General features: G+C 50.3%; 1 protein-coding gene across 2 annotated transcripts; it reads left to right on the top strand.

The window, feature by feature from the left end:
• The first annotated feature begins 207 nt into the window (after positions 1-207).
• Positions 208-23,447, top strand: PIGO (phosphatidylinositol glycan anchor biosynthesis class O). 2 transcript variants are annotated; one of them, XM_071580203.1, is made up of 11 exons: positions 208-243; positions 769-1,262; positions 3,159-3,302; positions 11,404-11,527; positions 12,555-12,714; positions 13,128-13,301; positions 15,111-16,683; positions 17,161-17,364; positions 17,647-17,849; positions 18,648-18,718; positions 19,282-23,447. In XM_071580203.1, exons 2-11 carry the CDS (start codon positions 770-772, stop codon positions 19,400-19,402), a joined length of 3,267 nt encoding a protein of 1,088 aa, XP_071436304.1. In that variant the 5' UTR covers positions 208-243; position 769; the 3' UTR covers positions 19,403-23,447. The 2 variants fall into 2 exon arrangements, with proteins under 2 accessions (XP_071436304.1, XP_071436305.1); XM_071580204.1 differs by lacking the exons at positions 18,648-18,718; positions 19,282-23,447 and having other exon boundaries at positions 17,643-17,785.
• The last annotated feature ends 41 nt before the right edge of the window (positions 23,448-23,488 follow it).

The raw sequence follows: 23,488 nt of genomic DNA, 5'->3' as shown, positions 1-23,488 counted from the left end.
GCGCCTCACAGCGCACACCGTAGAGCGGGGGAAGTCTCTGTCGAGTAATTATTTAACTGACTAATTAAAACCACCCCGCTCAGCCGTGCTGGAGGTGCCTCACCCGAAGGCAAGAGCAGGGGACGAGGTGGGTCCTCCCGGCCGCCAGGGGGCGCTGCCGCCCGCTCCGGTCCTTCCCTGCCGCTCTAGCGCAGTGGGCGCCACGCGCGGCGCTTCCGGGAGCGGCGGGCGCCGGGGCCGCAGGTGGGGCGGGAGGGGAGCGGGGGCTCGGCGGGTCATGGGTGGCTGTGGGGGCCGGGGCGGCGGCAGGGCAGTCTGGGGGCACGGGGGGCACGAGGGTAGCTGGGGTACGTGGTAGCGAACCGGGAGCCGGGGGTGCCGAAGAGGGGCTGGGAGTGTGGAGGGGCTGGGGTGAATGAGCTGGGCTGGGGGTGTCACGAAGGGGCCAGGGAGGGGCTGGGGTTGTCGGGAAATGCCGGCGCTGTGTGAGGAAGGCTGTGGTTGCCAGGGAGCCGCTGGTCAGCCCTGAGGGAGGGAGGAAAGGAGCAGGGTACGGCTCCCGCTCAGGCGAGTCTGCGAGGAGACGCACAGGGTGGTTATCGGGACGTGGGGTGAGGGTGGGTAAAGGGTCGTGTCAGGGCTGACTGGGGGTTTCTGGGGGAGAGGTGGGTGTGAGGGGTGTTGGGGCAGCGGTGAGTGCTGGTCGGGAGTGGTACCTGGCCCGGGTAGGGCCGCAGAGGCCTGAGCCTGCCTGTCCTTCCCTTGCAGGATGCAGCGGTGGCCAGTGGTGCTCTTCCTGGCCTGGGTCTGCTTTCTCTTTTTTGCTGGCATCGGGCTCTTCATGAGCGGCTTCCTGCTCACCCGGATCGAGCTCGCCAGCAGCAGTTCCTGCTCGGACCCACTCGTGCCGCCGCCTTGGGAAGGGCAGAGCCTCCCGCCGGGCTCCTGCTGGGCGCCCCAGCGCTTCTCCAAGGCCGTGCTCGTCATCATCGACGCCCTGCGCTTCGAGTTCGCCCGCTTCGACCCCGGCAAGGCCAGCCCGCTGCCCTACGAGAACAAGCTGGGCGTGCTGCACCACCTGGCCACCTCCCAGCCCCGCCACGCTCGGCTCTACCGCTTCCGGGCCGACCCCCCCACCGCCACCATGCAGCGCATCAAGGGCCTCACCACGGGATCCCTGCCCACCTTCATCGACGTGGGCAGCAACTTTGCCTCCTACGCCATCCAGGAGGACAACCTGCTGGCACAGCTGGTGCAGAACGGTGGGTTCCTGACCTTAGGCTGAGACAGGGTGAGAGCCAGGTATTAGAAAAATGTGGGGTTTTGCTGTGGGGGTGGTCAGGCATTGGAATAGGTTCCCTGGTGAAGTGGTGGAGTCACCATCCCTGGAGATGTTTAAGAAGTATCTGGATCTTGCACTGTGGTTTAGGGGTTACAGAGGTGGGTGGGCGGTTGGACTGGATGATCTTGAAGGCCTCTCCCAACCCTGATGATTTTTTGATTGGGACTGTTCAGCCTGGAGAAGGGAAGGTGGCAGGGAGACCTATATAGTAACCTTCCAGTATTTGAAAGAGGCCTACAGGGAACCTGAAGAGGGACTCTTAATCGGGAGTTGTAGTGATAAGGACAAGGAGAACAGGGTACAAGTTGAGAGAGGATAAATTTAGGTTAGATACTAGGAAGAAATTCTTTGTTATGAGGGTGGTGAGACACTGGCACAAGTTGCCCAGGGAGGTAGTGGATGCCCTAACCCTGGTAGTGTTCAAGGCTGGATTGGATAAGGTTTTGAGCAACTGCTGGAGTGGGAGGTATCTGTGCCTGGGGCAAGATAGTCTTTAACGTTCATTTCAACCCCTCTATGTGGGCAGGGCAGTGTCCCACTGCCACAGGGCACATATAAATCGCTGCTCAGTTTAACCTTTATTCAAAACCTTGATTCCTCTTTTCCTGGGCAAAGAACTGCTTACAACACATCCACCTTGTCAGCTAATTGTTTTGTCCTGCTCCATGGCAGTTGTCTCAGGCAGAGCTGTCATCCAGGCAGGGATTCTCCAACTCGTAAGAAGTAGCTGTGACCATGGCTTCATCTTCATCATCTTCAAAGATGATGAGGAAGCAGGTGGAAGTGGCTGCACTGATGGTGACTGTCACAAGGTCACCCCCAAGCATAAGTGTACAGAGAGCCAAGGGCAGTCAGTCGTGTTGTGTGAGGCATGTGGGAAGGGAGGAGCCAGGTGTGCCAGGTGGTGCCAGGTATGCTGTGGGGGTGTTGCTCAACAGTGAGCCTGCCAGGCCAGCTGCCTGGCCACTGTTAAGCAGCAACCTCACCTCACTTTTTGGTGTAGTTTGTTGCTGCTGGGGGGTGCTCAGTGCAGCTCTCAAGTGTTTGTTACGGTGGGATGATGGAGCAGAGGGAAGGGGACAGGACACAGTGGGTTGTTATCCAGAGAGATTTCCTCCTCAGAGTGGCACCAATACCAGTGCCTAGGCTGAGGCAGCATAGCTTTGTGTGAGTAAGGTGGACAAATAGAGTAAATCATCTGGGCCAAAATGTGCTGGTAGAGCTTGTGCCAGAGCAGCAGCCTCAGAGGAGATGGTTCCTACTTCCATGCTGGAGAGGCACTGTGGAAACACAGTGGGCTTGTGAGGCACAGCAAGCAGAGTGAGGGCAGAGGGGAGAAGTGTCAGTACTTTTGCCTTCTCTTTTCCATGTCTGGAACACCACCACTGTTGTGTTTAAAAGTGAGAGCTAAGGACTCATGGCTTCTACTCCACACCCACCACCTGCCTTGTGTTTTGCAGTGGGGTTTTGCATCACAGGCCTTGGGTGAGCATTTGTCTGCCTCATGCAGCACCTCCTGTACCCACCTGTGTTGTGGTGACCCATGAATCTTTCTGCCAGGGTGCTGTGTCAGGTCAGCAATAAGTCATGTGCATTTGGTGGGAAAGGCACTCAAGGACTTAGAGACAGGACTGTATTCAAAGTCATTTACAGCCAGATGGCCATTGTAATTTTAGGTCAGTTTTGAGTGTGAGTTGGAGAGCAGTCATTGCTCCAGACTCTGACTTGGGTCTGCCCAGGCTTTTTGCATAGTTGTGGGTAACAGCATGACTTGGGTGAGCTCCATCTCTCATTGATTCCTTTCTCTCTGGCTCAGGAAGGAGAGTGGTCTTCATGGGTGATGACACATGGGAAGGGCTCTTTCCAAAGAAGTTTTTCCGCTCATATTTCTTCCCTTCTTTTAACGTGAAGGACCTTCACACTGTGGATGATGGGATCCTGCAGCATCTCTATCCAACTGGTAAGCAGGCCTTTCCCTAAGACCTGGATAACCCTTGACATTATGTGGGAGTCTTGCAAGTCTGGGGGAGGACTGAAGGGTTTCTCTGTTATGTAGCAGCAGTGGGCAATCCCACGCTGCTGCCCAGAGGTTACAGTGCTCTAGCTGGATTTCCACAGATAAGCCAGCTCTTGGAGCCCGTAGACTGTTTCTGTAAGTACCTTTGCACCATTTGGGAGAGAGTTCAGCATGTTGGGATGAGGTTAGACTTCTGCATCTGTCTGAGAAACACACTGGCAGAGTGGAGCAGTTAAACTTTGACATGTGGCTTCCCAGGAAGGCACACAATGCTCTGGGAGATCGACAGGTCAGGAGGCTGGAACACAGCACTGCTCTCAGTAAAGCATGGATGTCCCCTAATCATGGGAAGAAGGTGAAGTGTGAGATTAGTTTGTGAGTTTTAGGTGATTTCCACCTCCCTGAGGCCTTGGAACCAAGGGAAATGCTCTTTCCTTTTTCTGTGTATGACTCTGCATGAATCAAGGGTGCAGCAGCCTTTCACAGATAAGTCCTTGTGCCTTCTGGTATAGCTGCTATTCATCATTTAACTCTGGATATGTTGGTTTCCGTGTGTCAAGGCCCTGAAGCAGAGTGGAGAGGCTGAGGAAACTTCCTAGCAAGGGACAGTGCTGGTGTGCCAGGTGGGATGCAGGGAGGCAGACTGATGGGTCCAAACTGAAATATCTCCAGGGGAGGACAGAGGTTCTGTGTTTACCTTGGTTTAGCTCAGTGTGTGGCAGTTTGAGTTAAGGGTGTTTCAAGATGGCTTGGGTGACACTGGACCGTTCCTCTCTGTTTCAGAGAGGGTTCGGAAGGATTCCAGGCTGAAACCAGACACCATCTTAAATTCAAGCAAACAGTTGTTAATTGAGGAGAAAATAGCACACAAAAGACAAAACTGAGAAAAGGAAAGAAACAAACCCCAAGACAACTCTCACTCACTCATAAATTACTTACAGTTACTGTACATGCCAACCCCAAGGTGCTGCTGCATCCTTGGGCTTGGGTAGGCTCAACACATTTATTGGGCATCCCAATGGGAGGCAACGTTGTCCTTAGAGCCAGCACACACCTCCAGCACATACCTCCCCCCTTTGGAGCAGGAACCCTTGGTCTATGATATCTATCTGGGTGTATGTGGCCAGCACATGCCCATATAGAGGCCTGAAGTCTCTCCCCCGATAGGTAACCAGGCTGCAACCTGCAACCACACAGTTTCAGTGTACACAAAATGTTTCTCTTTCAAGGCCAAAGTTGCAATTGTAAGTTCTCCTTTTCTATAACTGGGCAGGCAGACCAAAATAATAGCATCTCATCACACCCAAATACATAGCACTGCTGGTCTGTGGCTGGACCACGCTGCTGTTGAATGACTTAAACTGTGTACGAGCAAAATGTCATCTTCAAAACCCTGAGCACAAAGGTCAAAAAGCAAGGTAAACAACACAAAATGCCTGTAGAAACAAGCAATAACAATAGTCCAAACCATTACAATCCTATCTGCAGCCATGGCTATTCTTAGTGGAGAGATCCAAATAGGTTCTAGCTGTCGTCTACCTGGAGTTGTTGTGTCAGATGCTGTAAGTCAGCCCAGTGCTCTGCTAATGGCCACGTTGCTGAAAATACCACTGTGATTGTGGGTAGTCAACAGTACTTGAGATGACTTTCTTCTAGTTAGCATGCAGGAAGGCAGTGTCCCACCATTTAACATAAGCTCAGTCCCCAGACTGGAACAGATGAACAGGAGTGTCCAATCTTATGGGTCTGGATAACATGACGAATTTCTGGAGTTTCTGCAAAGTAAAGTCTAAAACATTAAACAATTTTGCAAATCAATTTTTCCCTTATGTGAATGTGAGGAATCATAGTGATGCCTGAAAAGTCTGTAAAAAAACCTCTAAGCTAAATTTTGGTAGGAGATAAGAGGGTAGTGACTTTAATGAGCACCCAGGCTCACCCAGGAATACTTTGACCATCTAATCATTATTTTCACATCTCTAGTTCAACTTCTTCTCACTCCAGTCCCACCCCTGTTTCACCCCCTCAGAATTTGAGTCAGGGGTTGGTGAGACTTCCTCTCTATCAGTCTTCCTCTTCCTCAGGCTTTTGAAGTTCTTCCAGTGTTCTGCCTACTGGGTCACTCTGCCCTGTGTTTATGTCTCCTTTTGATATTCTTCAACCTTCTACCTTGGAAAAAGACTAAACCACTAAGGAATTTGAGTTCACTGTTCTGGGACAGGGGGTAGCGATAGAAAAACATTAAACTCAAGCTGCTAGAAATACTAACACACTAAATCTACTTTGCTACAGCTACTGTGTTCCTAAAATCTGTAAAATGTGAAAATCAAAAATCTTTCTTGCATCGGTAGGAACTTATGTTATCTCTCCACCTTAGCTATAGGCAAGGCTTGAACACATGACATAGGTGTCTTTTGACAAATTTTCCTTATTTTTGTTTTAGGAATACTACATTCTTCACTATTTGCTTAAGATCTTCAAGGAGTGTGCAAATCCTAGGCCATTTTGCAAAGGAACATCATATCTCAGAGTTTTTGTATCTTGACTGTATGAGGGACTCAGCTTTTATATTGTGAAGTGTCTGACTGCCAGTCATAAATTCATGGGCCAGTTAGGAGCTTACCAAAGGCAGGATGTATCTGGAGTTTGATGCAACCCCAGACAACATCCCTGCCCCTCCAACTGCTTCCCACAGAGAACTTAACATTCTTTGAACAGATTCCAGGCTCTACCTGGGACAGGCCATCCTGCCACAGTGTGTCCCTGACTGCAGCCAATCCTCTTCATCTCATGGAATGGTAGTGCAGGTACCTCTTGCCTCCATGCCATAAAAGCATCCTCATCAATGCCAAACTGTATATATGTATGATAACTTGTCAAAAATCAGTCAATATCAAATTAGGTACTAACAATGGCATCTTCATGTGTTGGTGGCTATTCTGTAGGGTTTCTAAGAAAACCATTCTGCTATAAGGAATCCAAGAGATGTAAGAGGATGATGAAAAGTATCCAGGATATGATTAAAATTCACTTAGCTAGAGTACTCATTGCAGCTCAGTACATGCTAAACAATCATTCAAACAACCTAAACAAATCATGATGTTACCAGTTTATCTCGAAGACTGTAGGTGAGATGCAAGCCACTATCCATGGGAGGATCCACAAAATCAATCCCCTGTTTGCAGTGCTGCAGACCAGCCACCTTCTTGCTTTCTAACACTGGACGCCTGTGAGGCTCAGCACCTCACAAACACTTCCGTGACAGTAGATGACAAAACATTTTAGAGATAAATTCAAGGTAGGCAAATTTGATCTCACGATCACATGAAATCCTGTGTGGACTCCCAGACCAGATCCAGAGAAATCTCTTTCACAAGCTGCAGCAATCAGAGGGGAGACAGGAATATTCCAAACAATACTCAACAGAATGCTGCAAAACTACTGGGGCAAAACATGTACAAATATGAGCATTGCAAAACAGTCAATGTAAAAAAACAAATACAAGTTTTCAATTCTATTGCCATATCATCTTTCTTATGAACCACTTGTAAAAGGAAGACTCAGTTCTGCTCAGACCTGTTTAAAAGGGGCTAACCAATCTAACAATCAAGCTAACAATGAAAACCTAGAAGGTAATGAAAGACAACTGAAATACAATAATCAGTATTATCCAAATTAGATTAGCCATCCATCCTTTGGAGTCTTTTCAGTTCATCTATAATGATCTTGGTCAGATCTGATCATGCTGTTAAAATGGTTTCATTTCTCACCCCAATTTGTATTCAAATTCAGAGTCTGATCTTTATTTACACACCATCTTTGGAAGTTACAGGCGAAACTAAACCCATTCAGTTTTGTCAAGAGTGCTTCAGAGGGCTGGTAATTTCATTTCACAATAATTCTTAACTTCTTAACAGAAGCTTTCTCTACCTTTCTCTAAATGTTTGGAGATATGTTTGCTATTATAACCCAGACCCTTTTTAGGAGTTTAACTGATCCAGATACAATTCTGCAAACACAAAGAATAGATAATATAATCATATTAATTTTTTATTCAATTCAATCTTATCTGCGTGATCTCCCTGCTTTGCTTTTCGTTTTTACTCAGGTATTCTTACCACATTCCAAAGCTTTCTGTCTTGGTGTATCAGATGTTTAGGCCACTTGTCTTGATTACCTTATTTGTAGCTGTTAAGACATGTTCTGTCATTCATTTACCCTCTTACACAAAGCTGTTTTCATGAATATTGCTCTCAGCCTGGGTTTTCCAGTGACACATCCTTCAAGTCCAGTCTGGTTGCTGCAGTCATGTTATAATAGGAGATTCTTAGTTCACATTAAGGACAAAAAGTTGAAGAATCTTCTCAGTGCTGCTCAAAGCTATGTGTGGTTATCAAACGGTCTTTGCTGGAAACTTTCATGAGTATAGAGCAGAGGATGCTAGGGAATTTTTGACAACCATTTGTCTCTTCCTGCACCAGTACAGTCTCCCATAGCCCCGGAGCCAAAGTGGGGCAGAGAAGGTAACATTACCTGCTAGAGGCTGCAGCAGCCTGGAGCAAACCCAAAACACAGGGGCCAACACAGATAGACTTGTGCTTTGCTAAACCAAACCTCCAAGTAAGGCTTCTGATGCAGCATTAATAAGCAAACCTCAAACCTCCACAAGCATCACTCCAGTACAACACACAGACTGGTCCTTCTCACAGTTGGCATGCTTGTGTTCTTGTCTCTGCCCCGGTCTTTCGAAGGGGCTTGTTACTCTCTCCAAAGCTGGAAACAAGAAAACACAGACAAAATTCAGTTCAATGTATATCAGTTATTAAAAGACAGATGGTATTTGTTAGTGCAGCGAGTTAAACTGAAACAGGATAATCAGGATAAAAGTTCCTTTCTTTCAATTCAAACTCTCCTAGATTTTTCCTGTGATTAAATCTTAAGTTAGTGTCTCACACTAGACAAAGCTACCTAAGTTGGAGTTAAACTTTTCCTCTATGTAACCTGTAACTTTGCACCATAGTAAAAAAAAGTTTCACCCTCCATCCCCCTTTTCCACTTTGCCAAGGGGCAGCAACAGGCAAGAGCGGGAGGGATACCATGAAGTAAGTTTGTTGAATTTATCTCCAAAGCCTAAGGAGACATCTTCGAAAGTTACCTGACTTAGAATTTGAGTTTGTTTCCACATTTCAGCCAATTTCAATAATCTTTATGACATTTTGGACTAGGGCCAAATGCAAATTTTTGATTCTAAACGTGATTCATGGTTACCAGCAATACAGACAATACATACAGAAAGAGTAGTTTAAAACATATTTTCTCTGTCTGTAGCAGTCTCTGTCTTTGCAGCTGCTCCAGGAGCAGAGACCTTCTCTAGGGTAGTGAGTTCAGGGTCTTTTAACTGCGGTGTAGCAACCACCGGACTAGAACAAGTATCTGCAACCCCAGAGATGCAGAGTTGTCTGTGGTGCTTGGGTAGAGGACCCATGAAATCAGTTTACCATATTTTCCCCACCATGCAATGGCTTCATCCCCACCAGGTATGTAGTATTGTTTTAGGTTTACTGTTTGTCTGTCAACAGACTGTTTGTCTGTGTGACTTTATGCACTGCACTTGTCTCACATGTGCTCCCCAGATGTTCCACCACCACGTGGTACCAAATGTCCATAATTGCTGTTCTAAGGTTAGAGTGTTGCTCTTTAGTGTATCTGTGCCAATTGTATTCTCCTATATCGGCCATCATGAGCTGATCCACCCACGTCTGTCAGCCAGCTGTCTTTCCTGGATGCTTTGAACTGGATGGTCACCTAATCCCCATTCCAACAATAACTTGGCCAATTTGCCAGAATCTCTTTTACCTTTATCCCATATGATATCTAAATATCTCATGCTCTGGGGCAGGTCCCTGTACTCTCCCATCAGGGACAACCAGACTCAAGGAAAACAGGCTGCCCTTTCCTTTACTCCATGTGATACTTAAATATCTCACACTCTGGCCAAGTACCTTTACTTTCCAGTCAGGGACAACCGAGCAGACTCCAAGAAAACAGGCTTGCAGACTCACACAGGCCCTTGCCACAGTTTGACTCACTATCAAACATCTCATGATGCCTAAATATCTGACACTCTGGGCAGGTCCCTGTATTTTCCAGTCAGGAACAACTGAGCAGACTCAAATGAAACAGGCCTGCAGACTCACACAGACCCTTGCCACAGTTTGACCCATTGTCAAACATCTCCCCCTCATCTGGGTCATTCAGGCAGCTCAAGAAGACTGTCAAAGGTAGAGCAGAGACTCAGCACCTCAGAAGGATGCACAAAGCAGCAAAACCAGCAAAATCCACCAAGGTACTGTCACACCCAGCCAGAAGCAGCCAGCCAGCAGAAAAAAAAAAACACAACCCAGCCTCTCCTAACACCGGAAGGAAGCAAACCTCAGCTGCAGCCCCGCAGAGCCTGGCGACTCACCAGGCCCAGGCACTGAAAATGGCTGCTGAGAAAAAAGGAGGGGAAACAAAGCAAGACAGGGCCACGTTCCCCATAGGCACTGCCAAAATTTCAACACACAGGAGCCTGATAGGGCTGCCCTTATGGGTCTTGGGGATATCTCCTCCCTCTCTCCCTCTGTGTCCTCTGGGTCACAATCCCAGAGCATATTCAATGGCTTCTCTGTCCACTTGGGTTGCTCAGTGGGAGGGGCACCTCCCAAACCTTCATCCCCGGAGTTTCAAAACTTTCACTAACCAGCTCATGGTCGTCTCTTCACCCATGGTTTCCAGTGTCTTCACATGCACTAATACTGAACTCGAAGAGTCTTACAGAACAGTGACACAACACTTAGAGCACACAAACAGTCAACATACATGACACAATGAACGAACAGCAAAACCAGCACAAGAACTGCCACAAGCTTTGTAACCCCTTGTGGGTCCCACTGTCTCGAGCCCAGTGGTGGCCTCACCGGCTTCACACTGCACTGGCGAGTCCCACTTTCTATGGCCCAGTGGCACACCCCCCCACATGTTATGCACCCACTAACACTTTCATGGGCCCAGTGGCACAGCCTCACTGATTGTGCACCCCCCCAGCAAGTCCCACTTTCTATGGCCTAGTGGGGCAGGCACACCAGCGATGGTTTTCCCCGCCGTGGGTCCCACTTTCCCTAGTGGTGCGACCCCACAAGATAGGGACCCTCATCTGTGGGTTCTGCTTTCCCCAGCACGGTGTGTTTCACACTTGGAATCCCACCCTTATTGCCAATTAAATTCCAGAGAGAGTTTGAAAGGATTCTGGGCTGAAACCGGACACCATCTAAAATTCAAGCAAACAGTGTTTATTGCGGAGAAAATTAGCACACAAAAGACTAAACTGAGAAAAGGAAAGAAACAAACCCCAAGACAACTTCCACTCACTCATAAGTTACTTACTGTACATGCCAACCCCAAGGCGCTGCTGCATCCTTGGGCTTGGGTAGGTTCAACACACTTAGTGGGTATCCCATGGGAGGCAACGTTGTCCTCAGTGCCAGCACACACCCTTGGGAGCAAGAACTCTGTTCTTACACCCTCGGTCTATGTCATCTATCTGGGCATATGTGGCCAGCAGGTGCCCAGATAGAGGCCTATAGTCTCTCCTCCTGTTGTGTAACCAGGCTGTAGAACAGTTTCAGTGTATACAAAATGTTTCTCTTTCCAGGTAAAAGTTGCAATTACAAGTTCTTGCATTCTATACCTTGGGAGACGGCAAGGCCAGACAGGACCAAAATCTCCTCACACCTGATTACACTCTCCTGAGGGGTGGTGAGGAAAAACTAGAGGTACTGAGGTACTTGCCAGGCTTTGATGTCCATGTGCCATTGCACCCCGGGCACCTGCCGCCGAGAATACACCTCAGTCAAAACCTGCACTGATCTGCTTGAGAACTGGCAGTGACAGTGGCAGGAGGGGAAGAAACAGCAGTGTCTGCAGGCAATCAGAAAGCTCTGGCAGGAGGATCCAGGCATGGAATCCCAGGCTGGTGTGTGATAAGGCTGCTCTTGTTCCGCAGTGGACAGTGGTGAATGGGACATGCTGATTGCTCACTTCCTCGGCGTGGACCACTGTGGGCACAAGCACGGACCCGACCATCCTGAGATGGCCAAGAAGCTCACCCAGATGAATGAGATGCTCAGGTGATTAGTGCAGCGGTGAAGGGTTGCCAACTGGCCTCTTCCTTCAGCCAGGATGGTGGGATCTTCCCAGGGAATTTACAGATGCAGAGGGCAACAGTGCATGCTTGCTGGCTCTGTTAACAGGGAAAACAGCTTTCATCAGCAGCAGCTGGAAGCCCAGCTGTGGGCGATCTCACTTTGTGTTGCTGCATGTTGGTGAGAGGTTTGGTTTCAGAGGTAAGGCTGCCTTCAGGTCTTGGAGCCTTAGTTCTCTACCAAACCATCAGGTGATAGTACAGCTGAGTCTCAGTCTTTCCATCTTTAACATGCAGTTAAGGCTACTTGAGCAAACATGAGGTTTAGCTATGTGCTTGAGAAGCATGTGGAGAAAGCTGGCTTGGGAATGCTGCATTTACCACACTGGCCCATGAGTTGCACCTTTGTGTCAGAGGGCAGAATGGCATCCAGAAATCTCAGTCATGCAGATATGCCTCAGCCCAAAATGCTGCAGCTTTTGACTCTTAGGAACGGTTTAAGTGTTGCTGCTAGAAGGAGTTGGTAGCTTGCCGTGTCTGAGAGTTCAGTGTATATCATGTCATACCTACTGAAGCCCTCAGGGACCAATCCCCTTGTTTTTCCTTTAAACTAGGTCTTGTCTCACATAATATGATACATGGCCTAAACAGAAGCAGCCTAAAATTTTGTTTCTCTTGGGAACTTGTCTTACGAGTTGCATTTTGTCAAGATCCCTGAAGGTACAATTAGCTGGGGACTTAAGCAAGATTGATCCACTCTGTCTCAGGGCTCTGTCTCAGCCAAATTTCCAGTTTGGCTTTAAAGCACTCATTTAAAGTATCATGGTTCCTGGCGCAGTTGTTACAGCTCTGGATCAGTTCTTAGTTTTGCTCATACCCTTTCTGGGTTTCGTCTCTGTGGCACAGGAAGGTTTGGGGGGAGGGAGCAGGGACGGAATACATGTCCTTTCCCACCGAGGCTAGTTGGGCTTCTGCCCAAGGAGAACTTGACCTTCCTTTTCTCCTGCTAACAGGTCCTTGGTGGATCACCTGGGGAATGACACCCTTCTTCTGGTGGCTGGAGACCACGGCATGACAGAGACTGGAGACCATGGTGGTGACAGTGAGAAGGAAGTGAATGCAGCACTGTTTGTGTACAGCAGGACACCCCTGTTTGGCAGTAGTCCTCCAGAGGTGAGAAGAAGCTGACCCTTCGCTGTCTCTGCCTGAGATAGTATCCAGAGCAAAAACTACATCCTGGGGTTACACAAAGTAACAGTTTGGTTGGTATTGCTTAGATTGAGAGGGGTGGGGAGTTTGTCACCTTGTCTCAAGAGAACAGTGGAAGGGCTGACACAGGGTGCAGCTGGCTTTACCTTTTGGACACGTGTTCAGGCTGCTCCAGCTGTGAGGACTGCTTGTGTACAGGCTCCACCCATTGACATGCAGCTCCCAGCAGGTATTCTTTGTTCCACAAAGGGTGTAGAGCTGTGCCTCTGCCTGGATTCACCTTTGAATGGGGATATCTTTCCCATCATCCCAGCATGAGTAAAAAGATGCATTGCTTTTTTTTTTCTCAGTTTGCAATACCTCCCCTTTCTCTCCAGGAGCCTGAGACCATTCCCCAGGTGAACCTGGTGCCCACTGTGGCCCTGCTGCTGGGTGTGCCCATCCCCTACAGTAGCATTGGGGAGGTGATGGCCGAGCTGTTCTCCGGGGATGGTGACGCTGTGTCTGCAGCTTTGCAGCAGCTCTCGATCTATCACATCAACGCCAAGCAGGTACAGCCTATGGCAGGCCACCCACTGAACTGGAGGGGAAAAGGAATGGCATTTTAAGCACAAACCTCTTCTGTTTGGTGACCATGGGCTGCTGACATGCTGCTGTTTTCAAGGGTGACTTATTTTGAAGTGTTACCTTCTTGCACCGTTTTTCCCACAGAGAACTGAGAGATAAATGTTTAGTGCTGTGGTTGTGGAAAATACTGCCTGGGAAGATGGCACTCCCTTCAGGATGAGGGTTGGCCCCAGATTGTCAGGTGGATTTGGAAATGGGGGACACTGGATCCTCAGGGCTGAAGATGACCAGGAGCAAGTCTTGTGAATGGAGATTCAAGAGTAAAGTGGAGGTTTAGATGCTGCTTCAGTTTTGGTTGGAGGAGAAGCAGTGTTAACGAAAAAGCTATTCTAGATCAGTGGCAGAAAGAGAAAGACTAAATAAAAGAAATACCATGTAACAGGTGACAGTAAGATGGGATACAGAAGGAGTAGCTTACACCGAGCGCAACAAAATACAGAACCCCAAGATCTAAATGACAAAATTTGGATGAAAGTGACTCTACCAGGTATAAAAGATGTCCAAGAAATGGACCAGGCCAAGTCAGAGCCTCTGTGGAGGATGTGAGGGGCATCTGTTGTGGCTCTGGTCATCCTACAGAGCCAGATTTGCCACAGGCACTGCAAGGCATTTGGCTCAGCTAGGGGCCAGTCTGCCTTTGAGGAGCCCTGGATTGCTAGGAGTGCAGGAATAACCCCTCCAGCCCCAAGCCAGCTCCTTGAAGTGCCAGTTGGATGCAACTGGTACAAGCCAGTGAGGAGCTTAATAGAAATGTTCAGCCTCTCAGCTCTGTATTTATAGAGTAACAGAGTGTTTTGTCATTTAAAGATGATAGTGTATGTTAGTGTCCATTAGTCACTGAGGATATCAGCCATCATCTGTTAGGAATCATCATTATCCAGTCCCGCCTGTTTAAATATTTGTACTCATTTGACTGAGGGGGTTTCTGGCTTAATCATGTTGGTGGTGAAGAAGCTGTGGCATTCCAGGGGGTTCATTCAGTCCTGTGAGAGACCTGGTGCATGTCTGCCATTCATGGGCAGGGGCAGACCAATTCTGCCTGTCCTCTGAGGTGACTGGAAGGTGTGTGGAGTTAACTGGTGCATTTCAGGACTTGAGCAGATCTAGACTGCTGAGCAGCTGGATGTATGTGCAGGTACCCTGCCCTGCTAACCCCCCGTAAGACTTCTTTTATGATGTTGGGATCACAGCTGCCTCTGTTCATGTCCTCTTGAAGGAGGAAGCAAGAAAAATGAGCCTTGTTTAACCTATGGTACAGTGGGTTAGCGTGCCTGTATGGAGAAAGGGAAAGCAGTTTTATTTTAATTTGATGTTTGTCCTCGGACAAAAGCTGTAAAAGTCGACATTGAGTGCAGATTTACAGCCAGTGATGATTTGAACTTCTGGGGCATGTTTGCCTGATAGCTGCCAAGGACTGTATAAAAGCCCTTCATGATACACAACATTAGCAGAGGTGTGGCTGCAGGTGAGGGCCTGAGTGAAGTCAGTGTGGCTGTCAGGATGGACACAGCACTTGGGAGGGATGTCACTTTGGCAGAGAGATTGTGTTTTCTGGTGGTGACGTCCTGAATTTGTGTGACCAGTCCTGGGTGATGCAGCTGGGGAGAGGTCTGCCCTGGCAGGGATTGGTAGACTGAGGCTGTTTCCATTCTGAATGGCCTGTGTGAGGCAGTAAATCGTGTTCCCAGTGGTCCCAGTGCTGCTGTCTGATCCTGTGTCCCCTTTTCCCTTAGGTGGATCGCTTCCTGCACTCCTACTCGCTGGTGGCTCAGGACCTGCCAGCAGAGCAGCTCCAGCACCTGCGGGAGCTTTTCACCAGCACAGTGGAGGAGCACACTCAGCTCTTGGCCCAGGTGCAGGGAACAACACTGGTGCCTCCAGAGCTGGAGTCCAGGCTGGGAAGCCTCATTGGTCGCTTCCAGCTCTACCTGCGGGAGGCACGGGCTGTGTGCACCCAGTCCTGGGCCCGCTTCCATCCCCTGCGTATGGTGGGGGGCTGTGTCCTTGTTGCTGCTTCCTGCTTGCTCTGCTACATGGCCTCAGAGCTGGCCACAACCTCGGACTCCTTCTATCGCAGCTGCCTCCTGTACCCACTGCTCTGGGGCCTTGTGGGGGCTGCTCTGCTTGGGCTGGCCCACGTTTTCACCCAGGAGGGGCTGGATCTTCTCCTGGTGTCATCATGGGCAGCTGCTGCTTCTCAGATGGGATTTTTCTGGCACTGGTGGGGTCAGCATCCCAAAAGAGCCCGTTTGGTGGGCAGTCAGCCACCCTTGGCTAGCGGTGGCTTGAGGCAGAGGCTGCGAGCATGGCTGGGGCTGGCCTTCCCAATGGGCATTCTGTTCTTCCGCTGTGGAGCGATGTTTTCTGACAGCTTTGTCATAGCCGAGGCGCGGGTGGCCCCGTTCCTACTGGCCTCGCTGGTGATGTTGCTGGTAGGGAAGCTCCACTGGGACGGTCGCCTGACTGTGCCAGAAAGCCACAAACAGCAACTCCTTGGCTTTTCTTCTTACCGGAAAGAGATCTGGTACCTGCTGTGCCTCGTGGCTGTGCTCCTGGTCTGTGTGCGCCTCTCTGGTTTCTTCCACCAGTGCCGTGAAGAAATTCCTCAGTGCCGGCCCTCTCTTTTCCTCTCCCCCCTTGCCAGCCTGAGAAACACACGGGCCAAGAACCTCTTCTACCTCCTGTGCGTGGCCTTGCTGGCTGGGCTGGTGTATGCAGTGCGGAGCTGGCTGCGACACTACGGCAACCTGAACAGCTCAGACCCCCTTGTGCTCTTCGTGCGCTGGGGTTTCCCACTGGTAGTCCTCTGCATTGCCTGTTACTGGGCTGTGGCCTCCAGTGCTGACGACTCTTTGGGCAAGCTGCAGGAGCTGGTGCAGGTGGCAGTTGTGGCCTTTCCATGGGCTGTCTATGGACTAGCATCCGTGGGACTGCTGCTCCTGTTGTGCAATCCCATGACGGTGTTTGCAAAGGACACACGGGAGTCGGCGGGATCCATTGTCACTCCCTACCTGGGGGTTCCCAGCTCTGAAGTCAACTTCCTCCACGTCATCCCTCAGATCTACAAGAGGATGCAGGAGTCTCAGAAGAGCCGGCTGGAGCGGGGCAGCTGCAGGGCCACTGTTGCAGCATATGGGCTGGGCAGCGTGTACTCGGCAGCCCTGGTCATAGCCCTCACCCTCCTGGGCTTCCTCCTGATGCTGCTGCACAGTGAGCGGCTGAGCTTTGCCTTCCTGCTCCTCTTCCTGGAGGCCTTCATCCTGCTACACATTCACACGTGTGCCAGAGGCCTTGCTGGAGATGCTGGTGAGTCAGTAGAGCAACCTCTCATGTGTGGCCTGGTCCTTACCTTGCCTTAATTCCAGTGGGAGTGGAAGGGTCCAGTCTCTGCTCTTTGGGTATGATGGTGCACTGATCCTTAGGGTATACATGCATTTGTTTTAAAGCTGCTTAAATTCTCTAGTAGAAGAAAGATGCAAGCAGCAGGGATATGAATGTGGGAGGAGTCAGGGAAAGGAGCTCTACTCCCACCTCCTGCTCAGAGTGTGAGCAGTCACCAAACCCCACTGTTACTGACAGAGTCCAGTAGCAGGGTGGACAGCAGAGGTAATGCTGGCCCCTTGCTGTGTCTGTGGTGGAGCTGGTTCCTGTCTCAAAGGGGGTAGCATGAAAAGAGAACCTGGAAGAAAGATCACAAAGCTTTTTTGGACCATGGATCTGTCTTGTTCCTTGATGCTGATATCCCCACCCCCTGCCTCTTTTTTTTATGTTTTTATCTTTCAGAGCCTTTTTCAGTACCTTGGTATGCAGTCATCTCCTGGCTCCTTGCTGCTTCCCAGTTCTTCTATTCCACAGGCCACCAGCCCATCTTCCCAGCCATCCACTGGAATGCAGCTTTTGTTGGCTTCCACCTTGACCACAGCACAAACCTCCTGCCTGCTGTCCTAGTGGGCGCCAACACCTTTGCCTCCCATATCCTCTTTGCAGGTAAATTCATTTCTCCTTGGAATGTGGGCCTGAGCAGACACAGCTCACTGCTTTGCCTTCCCTGGGGGTCTTGCAGGCTGAGCATGAGGCAGTGATGGCTTGGGCACCAGCTGAACAGCAGCATCCTTGCTGTGACCTTCTGAGGCCACACTGCTGTTGCCTATGGCCTGCAGCCTGGCCTGGGTATACGCTTCCTTCATGTCCAGGGCATGATGGCGGAGCGTGGACTGTCCCTCACCTCCTGGGCTCCAGTAACTTCATGTGTCTTTGTCCTTGAGGTAGTTGGCTGCCCACTGCTCCTGCTGTGGCCCTTTGTGTGTGAGGCACCCAACTCACAGAGGAAGAAGCCCAGGAAGGAGTCTCGGGAGGAACTGCAGGAGGTGAAGGAGAACATGATGGAGATGAGGCTGCGGGAGTCTCCAGAGAAGTTCTCCACCGCTCTGTTGCAGCTGGGGCTGAAGTATCTCTTTGTGCTTGGGACACAGGTATGAACAGAAGCAGAGTGACTGTGGGGGAGGCTGTCTAGGAGGAAACTGGTGCACTGTGGAGAAATACGGTCATTCTCATGAGAGAAAGGGGTCAGCCAGGACAGGTGATATGTCAACCAGGACAGGTGCAGGGGTGATGTGTTTAATTGCAGATGGAAGAGCAGGTCCCTTCTCAGCTATGCCATTTGCTCTGTGCGTTGAGAAGGGTTCCAGCATGGAAGCTGCCATATGGATTAGGCTGCTTTTCATACCCATCTGCCCCGAGTGGGAACGTCTGTTCAGGAACTGCAGGGCTGTAATCCTGCTCCTGCTCTTCCCAACCATCTCTCTCACACCAGCTCTAGTTTTCGTATGTGCTGTGGTGAAATAGGGAGCTAAACAGCAGAAAATTAATCCTCTGAAAGAAGCTGATAGCTTTCTGGGGTTTATCCTTTCAGATTATTTTCTTGTGTGATCAGACCAGAGGCAGTGCAAGGGAGTGGGCAGGCCCTGCAGCAGGAGAGCATGAGTGCTCCTCTCAGTGAAATACTAGGTCAGGTCAGGCACAGTGTGAGCCCTCCTCTGTGCTGCCCCAGCCTGGCCCCAGGAGAGCCTACGAGCACCCCAAGCTGCTTTTTATTCCTGATTTGAGGTCATGATGGAAGGGAGTCCTGCTTGGGATGCTCATAACTGGTATGCACTGCACCAGCCCTCTCAGGTGTGTGCAGTTTAGTACCACCTTCAGATGTGAACCTAATGCCCCAGGACATCTTTCCAGAGTCATTTGTAACTTGCTTTTCATGATTTTCCTCACAGCTTCTGGCCTGTGTTTGTGCAGCTATGATCCTCAGGAGGCACCTCATGGTCTGGAAAGTCTTTGCCCCCAAGTAAGTCCCAGAAGTTCCTCTGATGTAAGGCTTGTATCCCTGACATCTTGCCTGGAGTTCCTAGACAATGTTGGAAGAGACCCTGTGATGGGTGTTTGGACTTCTTACCTAGTAGAGGTTATAGGAATATCCTGCTTGAAGTTCAGAAGCTGGACTTAAAGTAGAGCCTAGAATTTCCTCCTCACCTAACTTCCAAGAACACACAGAGCCTCCCTGGAAGTTAAGAATATGCAGGTCAGAGAGATGAAGGCAGGGATACCAGACCAGAAGTGGTACATACAGAAACGCTGACCCAGCAAACCTTTGGAATAGTAGGTGTGAGAGGTGGCCGAGGGATTCAAAATGCCACCTGAATCAGGTCCTGAGCAGCCTCTAAACCAGGGGCATGTTTCCAGATTGCGGGCAGCAATTGGTGGAGAGTGAATGTAATTCAGGTTTTAGGTTATGGAGTTCCAGCAGCCTCTCATTGTTAGGCAAACCAGTCTACTGGGAGTGATGGGAGCAGCCTCTCTGTGTAGGCACACTGGCTGGGATATCCTTAACTGTGTCTGTTTTGCCTGCAGGTTCCTCTTTGAGTCGCTGGGATTCGTGGTGAGCAGCATCTGCCTCTTGCTGGGGATCTCCCTGGTGATGCGTGTGGACTGCGCAGTCAGCACCTGGTTCAGCCAGCTCCGCCTCAGGTAGCGCTGGAGACTTGGGGAGCCTGACCTGCTCATCGACCGAGGCTGTGGTTGTCTCCTCGCCTCCTCCTACTTGGGCTGGGAGGGATACACGAGCCGCAAGCAGTGAGTGCCTGCCGGCAGCAGTCAGGGATTATCCCCAGCTCCCTGCCTCTGCACTGCACAAACAGACCGGAGTTGACTGTTCCTTGCTCATGGCAGGGGTGTTTCTTGGCAGGGGAGGTCAGAGCTCTTGCTAGGCCTTTTCTGGCAGCAGGGGGACTGCTGCAGAAGCCCAAGAAGCAAGGGTCCTGAAGTGCTCCTCTGGAGAAACACCAATGGGGATCTGCCTGCTGCTTTCCTGACAACTGTCTCTGCTGTGCAGCTGGAAGTCTTCAATGGCCAGCAGGGTGTCATATGTCCTGTGCAAAGACAGTGACTCGTGGGATGGGGCCTGCTGAAGAGGGAAGAGGAGGTTGGAAGGAGAGGGAATGTCCCACACCCATCCCTTGTTTTCACAGGCTCGGTTTTCACACTGGAATCAAAGTGTACATGGTTACACACATGCAGATGGTGCCCAGGGCCTTGGTGGCAGCTGCTCCTCTGTCAAGTCAGTTGATTGCCCTGCCTACACTCACTCCCATTTTTCTGGTCCTCCTCAGCCCTGCAAAGGGCAGTGGGAAGCACTCTGGGCTACCTTGTACAGCCTGAAGAGTGCTTAGCATGGGGCATTGGTAGTAGAAAGCACAGTGTCCATGAAAAAGAAACTCTCCACTCATGTTCTCAGCCTGTCAGGGTGGCAGCAGCCAAGGCTCCTGATCAATTCCTGAGTGTGTGCTACTGGATGCTGGCTGTTGCTTGTGAACAGTTAAGATGAAGGGGTTGTAGTGACAGAATACACAATCACCTCCCTGTTGGCTCTGGCCAGGAGGAAAGAGGAGTCTGGAGTAGCTGTCCCAGCTGCAGAAGTGGCCTTAGTGTGAGCTCCAGTGCCTGGAAACAGCTGCTTGAAAGCCCTGAGCAGGCACCAATTCTTGTGGGAGATGGTGTCTGTGTATGTGCTGGTGTTATGGACCCCAGGCACTGCAGCCAGTTGCATCCATGATCCCTGTATTTGGTACTTACCTTCCTCTTGGCCTTCGCATTCTATGTAGGACTTCATGCCACAAGTGAGCTACCCCAAACCACCCTTGGCTGCTCACAGGAGCATGGTGTCTCTTTCTCATTTCATGGCACAGGTACTGGCCATTGACCATGGTGCCTGGCCACAGCCCAGCTAAGTTCCCGCTGCAGTTTCCATTGGAACTGGGATTCCTTACTGCCCTGAACCACTGTGTGGCATTACTTGGTGCTATGAAATCTTTTGTCTCTTTCCCTTCTGGAAAGAGCTGAGGACTGCTTGCCTGGGATTTTTGCATTGATATTTGTCTCATCCCATTAATTTTTAACTCATGCACCATGACCACTTCTGTTTGAGTTCCTTACTGCAGACTTAGCATAACTCCAGGCTCTTCCTCTCTTCTGCCCTGAAGAGCCCCAGGGAAAATGACTTGTCACCTCTCTCATCATTTCAGCTCTTGCTGTCTTTCCCAAGGGCCCAGTTGCTGTGGAAAACAGCTCTTGAGGACAGGTTGAATTTTGTATTTTACCCCCCAAAATGTCTGCTCGGTTGTTAAGAGTGCAATTCCAGGGAGGCTTAAACTGCTCTAATTTTGGGTGTCTGGCTGTGCTGTCCTGTGTCAGCTTCTCATGTGCCCTGCTCCATGGGCCTGTCCTGCTCGATTTCACCTGACTCATCCAGGGACTGGTTTGTAGTTGGAATCCCTCCCTGAGCTGACTCACTTATGCCTGGATGGTGCTAGGTACACTGGCATTAGGAACAGGCAAGGGATAGCAGCGTGGTGGGGGAAGCTGGCAGCTGCAGAAACACATCAGCCCACAGTTAGATGGGCTTAGGCAGTCCCACCTTTAAAAATAGGTTATTTGATGTAAACTGACTCCTTGGTGGCCGTATGTTCTCTGTGCTGCAGGGCGAGGCATGCATGGAAATGCAGAGGAGGAAGGGGGTGGAGGTAGCAACTACCCAGTGATTTTTCATTTAATGTGAGGTTAATCTGGATAACATGTTGCTAAACCCCAAGGCTGGAATCCAAATAGGTCTCTTTGTGACCTGGTAACCTGGTCAGGAGCTTGGTGCTCCTTGATTGTGTGTTTGTGTTGGCAGAACCCCTTGCGGTCACTGACAGTGTAGAACTGGCCCCTGATGTCCCTGCAGCTGCCACCCCTGGGCTTCCATTTCTGGGACTAGTTTCTCTTTCACTGGCCACTCCAAGGCAGCTGAGCCTTCCCATGTTCATTGTTCATGGCTGGAGGACTCAAATGGGGCTTGGACATCCTCACCCCTACATACCAGACTTCTATGGCTGTGGGCTCACATTCCCAGGAGACCAAGGAGAGCAGAGGGAACAGCAGAGCTGTAGTATCATCAAAGCACACACACTTACCTTGCCACAGACTAAACAGAACTTGCAGTAACAGAGCTGCAAGTATATTCTTGTCCCGGCAGAGATGCCATGAAGTGCTAGCTGCTCAGCCATGGCAGACTGGCTGCTACACCAAAGATTTCAGATTCATAAAGACGAGTTTTCCAAGGGCTGAAGATGCTCTTGCTTCCTTTCATTGTCTTTTAGTCTGTCAGCCTTCCTAAGCTGCCCTCAAGCTGATTGATGGTCTGCCATTCTCCTGAGCCTCCTGGGGATTACAGAGTTAACGCTGGTCCAGGGCTTGGCGACCTCAGACGCAGAACGTGCTGCTGATGGTAGAGCAGACAGGGCTGATTTAAAACCCAAGAGGAAGGTGCCTGCTGGTCCAAACTAAGACTCTTTGAAAAACTGGTGTGCTGGGGACTAGGTTCTGCCCCACATCCCTCCAAGGAGGTTGTCGCAGGAGCCTGCTCCTCTCTTCTGCATGAGTGATTCCAAGTGGTTTGTTTCTGGTCCCTGTGTCCCTTGGCTGAACATGACAGAGAACAGACTGCTCAGTGGAGCAGTTTCCATCCTGCACTCTACAATCCTGCTGCACTTTGGGCTTTGCAAACGTTGAGTGTATGTTCCTTGGCAGGGGAGAGCTCTGTTGGGAAACTTCCTTGCCTCAGGCCCATCATGGACAGTATGTCCGATGGTCCTGACACTGGACAGGGATTGAATTGTGCCTCTTTTGTGCTGCTTGGAAATGGTGACTGAAAGCTACTACCACTGTGAAGGGTTGTGGATGTTGGGAGCATCCCACTGCTGTGATCTGTGGAGCTGACATGGATCCCAAGGAATGGCACTGCTTTGGGGAAGCAGGGCTTGCTGGGGCTCTGTTCTGACACCTGTTCCTCTGTCCCATCTCTCTCTGTTCTTCCCTCAACACTTCAGGCTGCTTTTTAACACCAAGGCACAGTCCCAGTCCTGGTATGCATGTTGCCCCTTCCCCTCGGAAAGCAGCAGTGCCAGTGTGTGGGGAGCAGGGCTGGGGGATGCTACTCTCTCCTCCAAACCCTGACTCAATGCACCATGTGGCTTGGAGCAAGATTGTAGTTTTATTCTTTTTTAACCTCTGTGTGCCTCAGTCCCTTTTTTGGGAAAAAAAAATAAAGGGGATGGACCCAGTTGTGGAAAGCAACCTGGGAGCTCTGTATGCAGTGTGGTGCTACACTTTCCTGGGTATTTACACATCTGGCTGTCAACACTTTCATTCACATCCAGCAGCTACATCTGGAAGGTGGAAGGGATGCTTGAGGCTCTGCTGGAAGCCGAGCCTTTTTTCTTCCAAAACCCCCCCCAAAACAGGCAAGTGGGCAGCGCTGGTTCGCCTGGTAGCCGCGGCTCCCGGGGTGGATGTCCCGCGTCCAGCAGTGCTGGCTGGGTGCGGCACCACCAACCCCGGGAGGCCGCCGCGGAGGGACCGCTCAGTTAATTAATTAACAAATTAAGCGGGGAGTGGGGTAGGTGTGCGTGATTTGCTGTCCGAGGGTGGCACGGGGCTCCGGGCGGCTGTGAAACTGATGTCTGCAAATAAAACCGTGAGAGCCAAGGCAGCAGTGTCGTCTCCTCCTTCCATCCCTCTT

This window comes from Pithys albifrons, chromosome Z (assembly GCF_047495875.1).
Source record: "Pithys albifrons albifrons isolate INPA30051 chromosome Z, PitAlb_v1, whole genome shotgun sequence".
NCBI lineage: Eukaryota > Metazoa > Chordata > Aves > Passeriformes > Thamnophilidae > Pithys > Pithys albifrons.
Note: the sequence above shows the minus strand (reverse complement) of the source record. Positions and strands in the feature narration are given on the sequence as shown.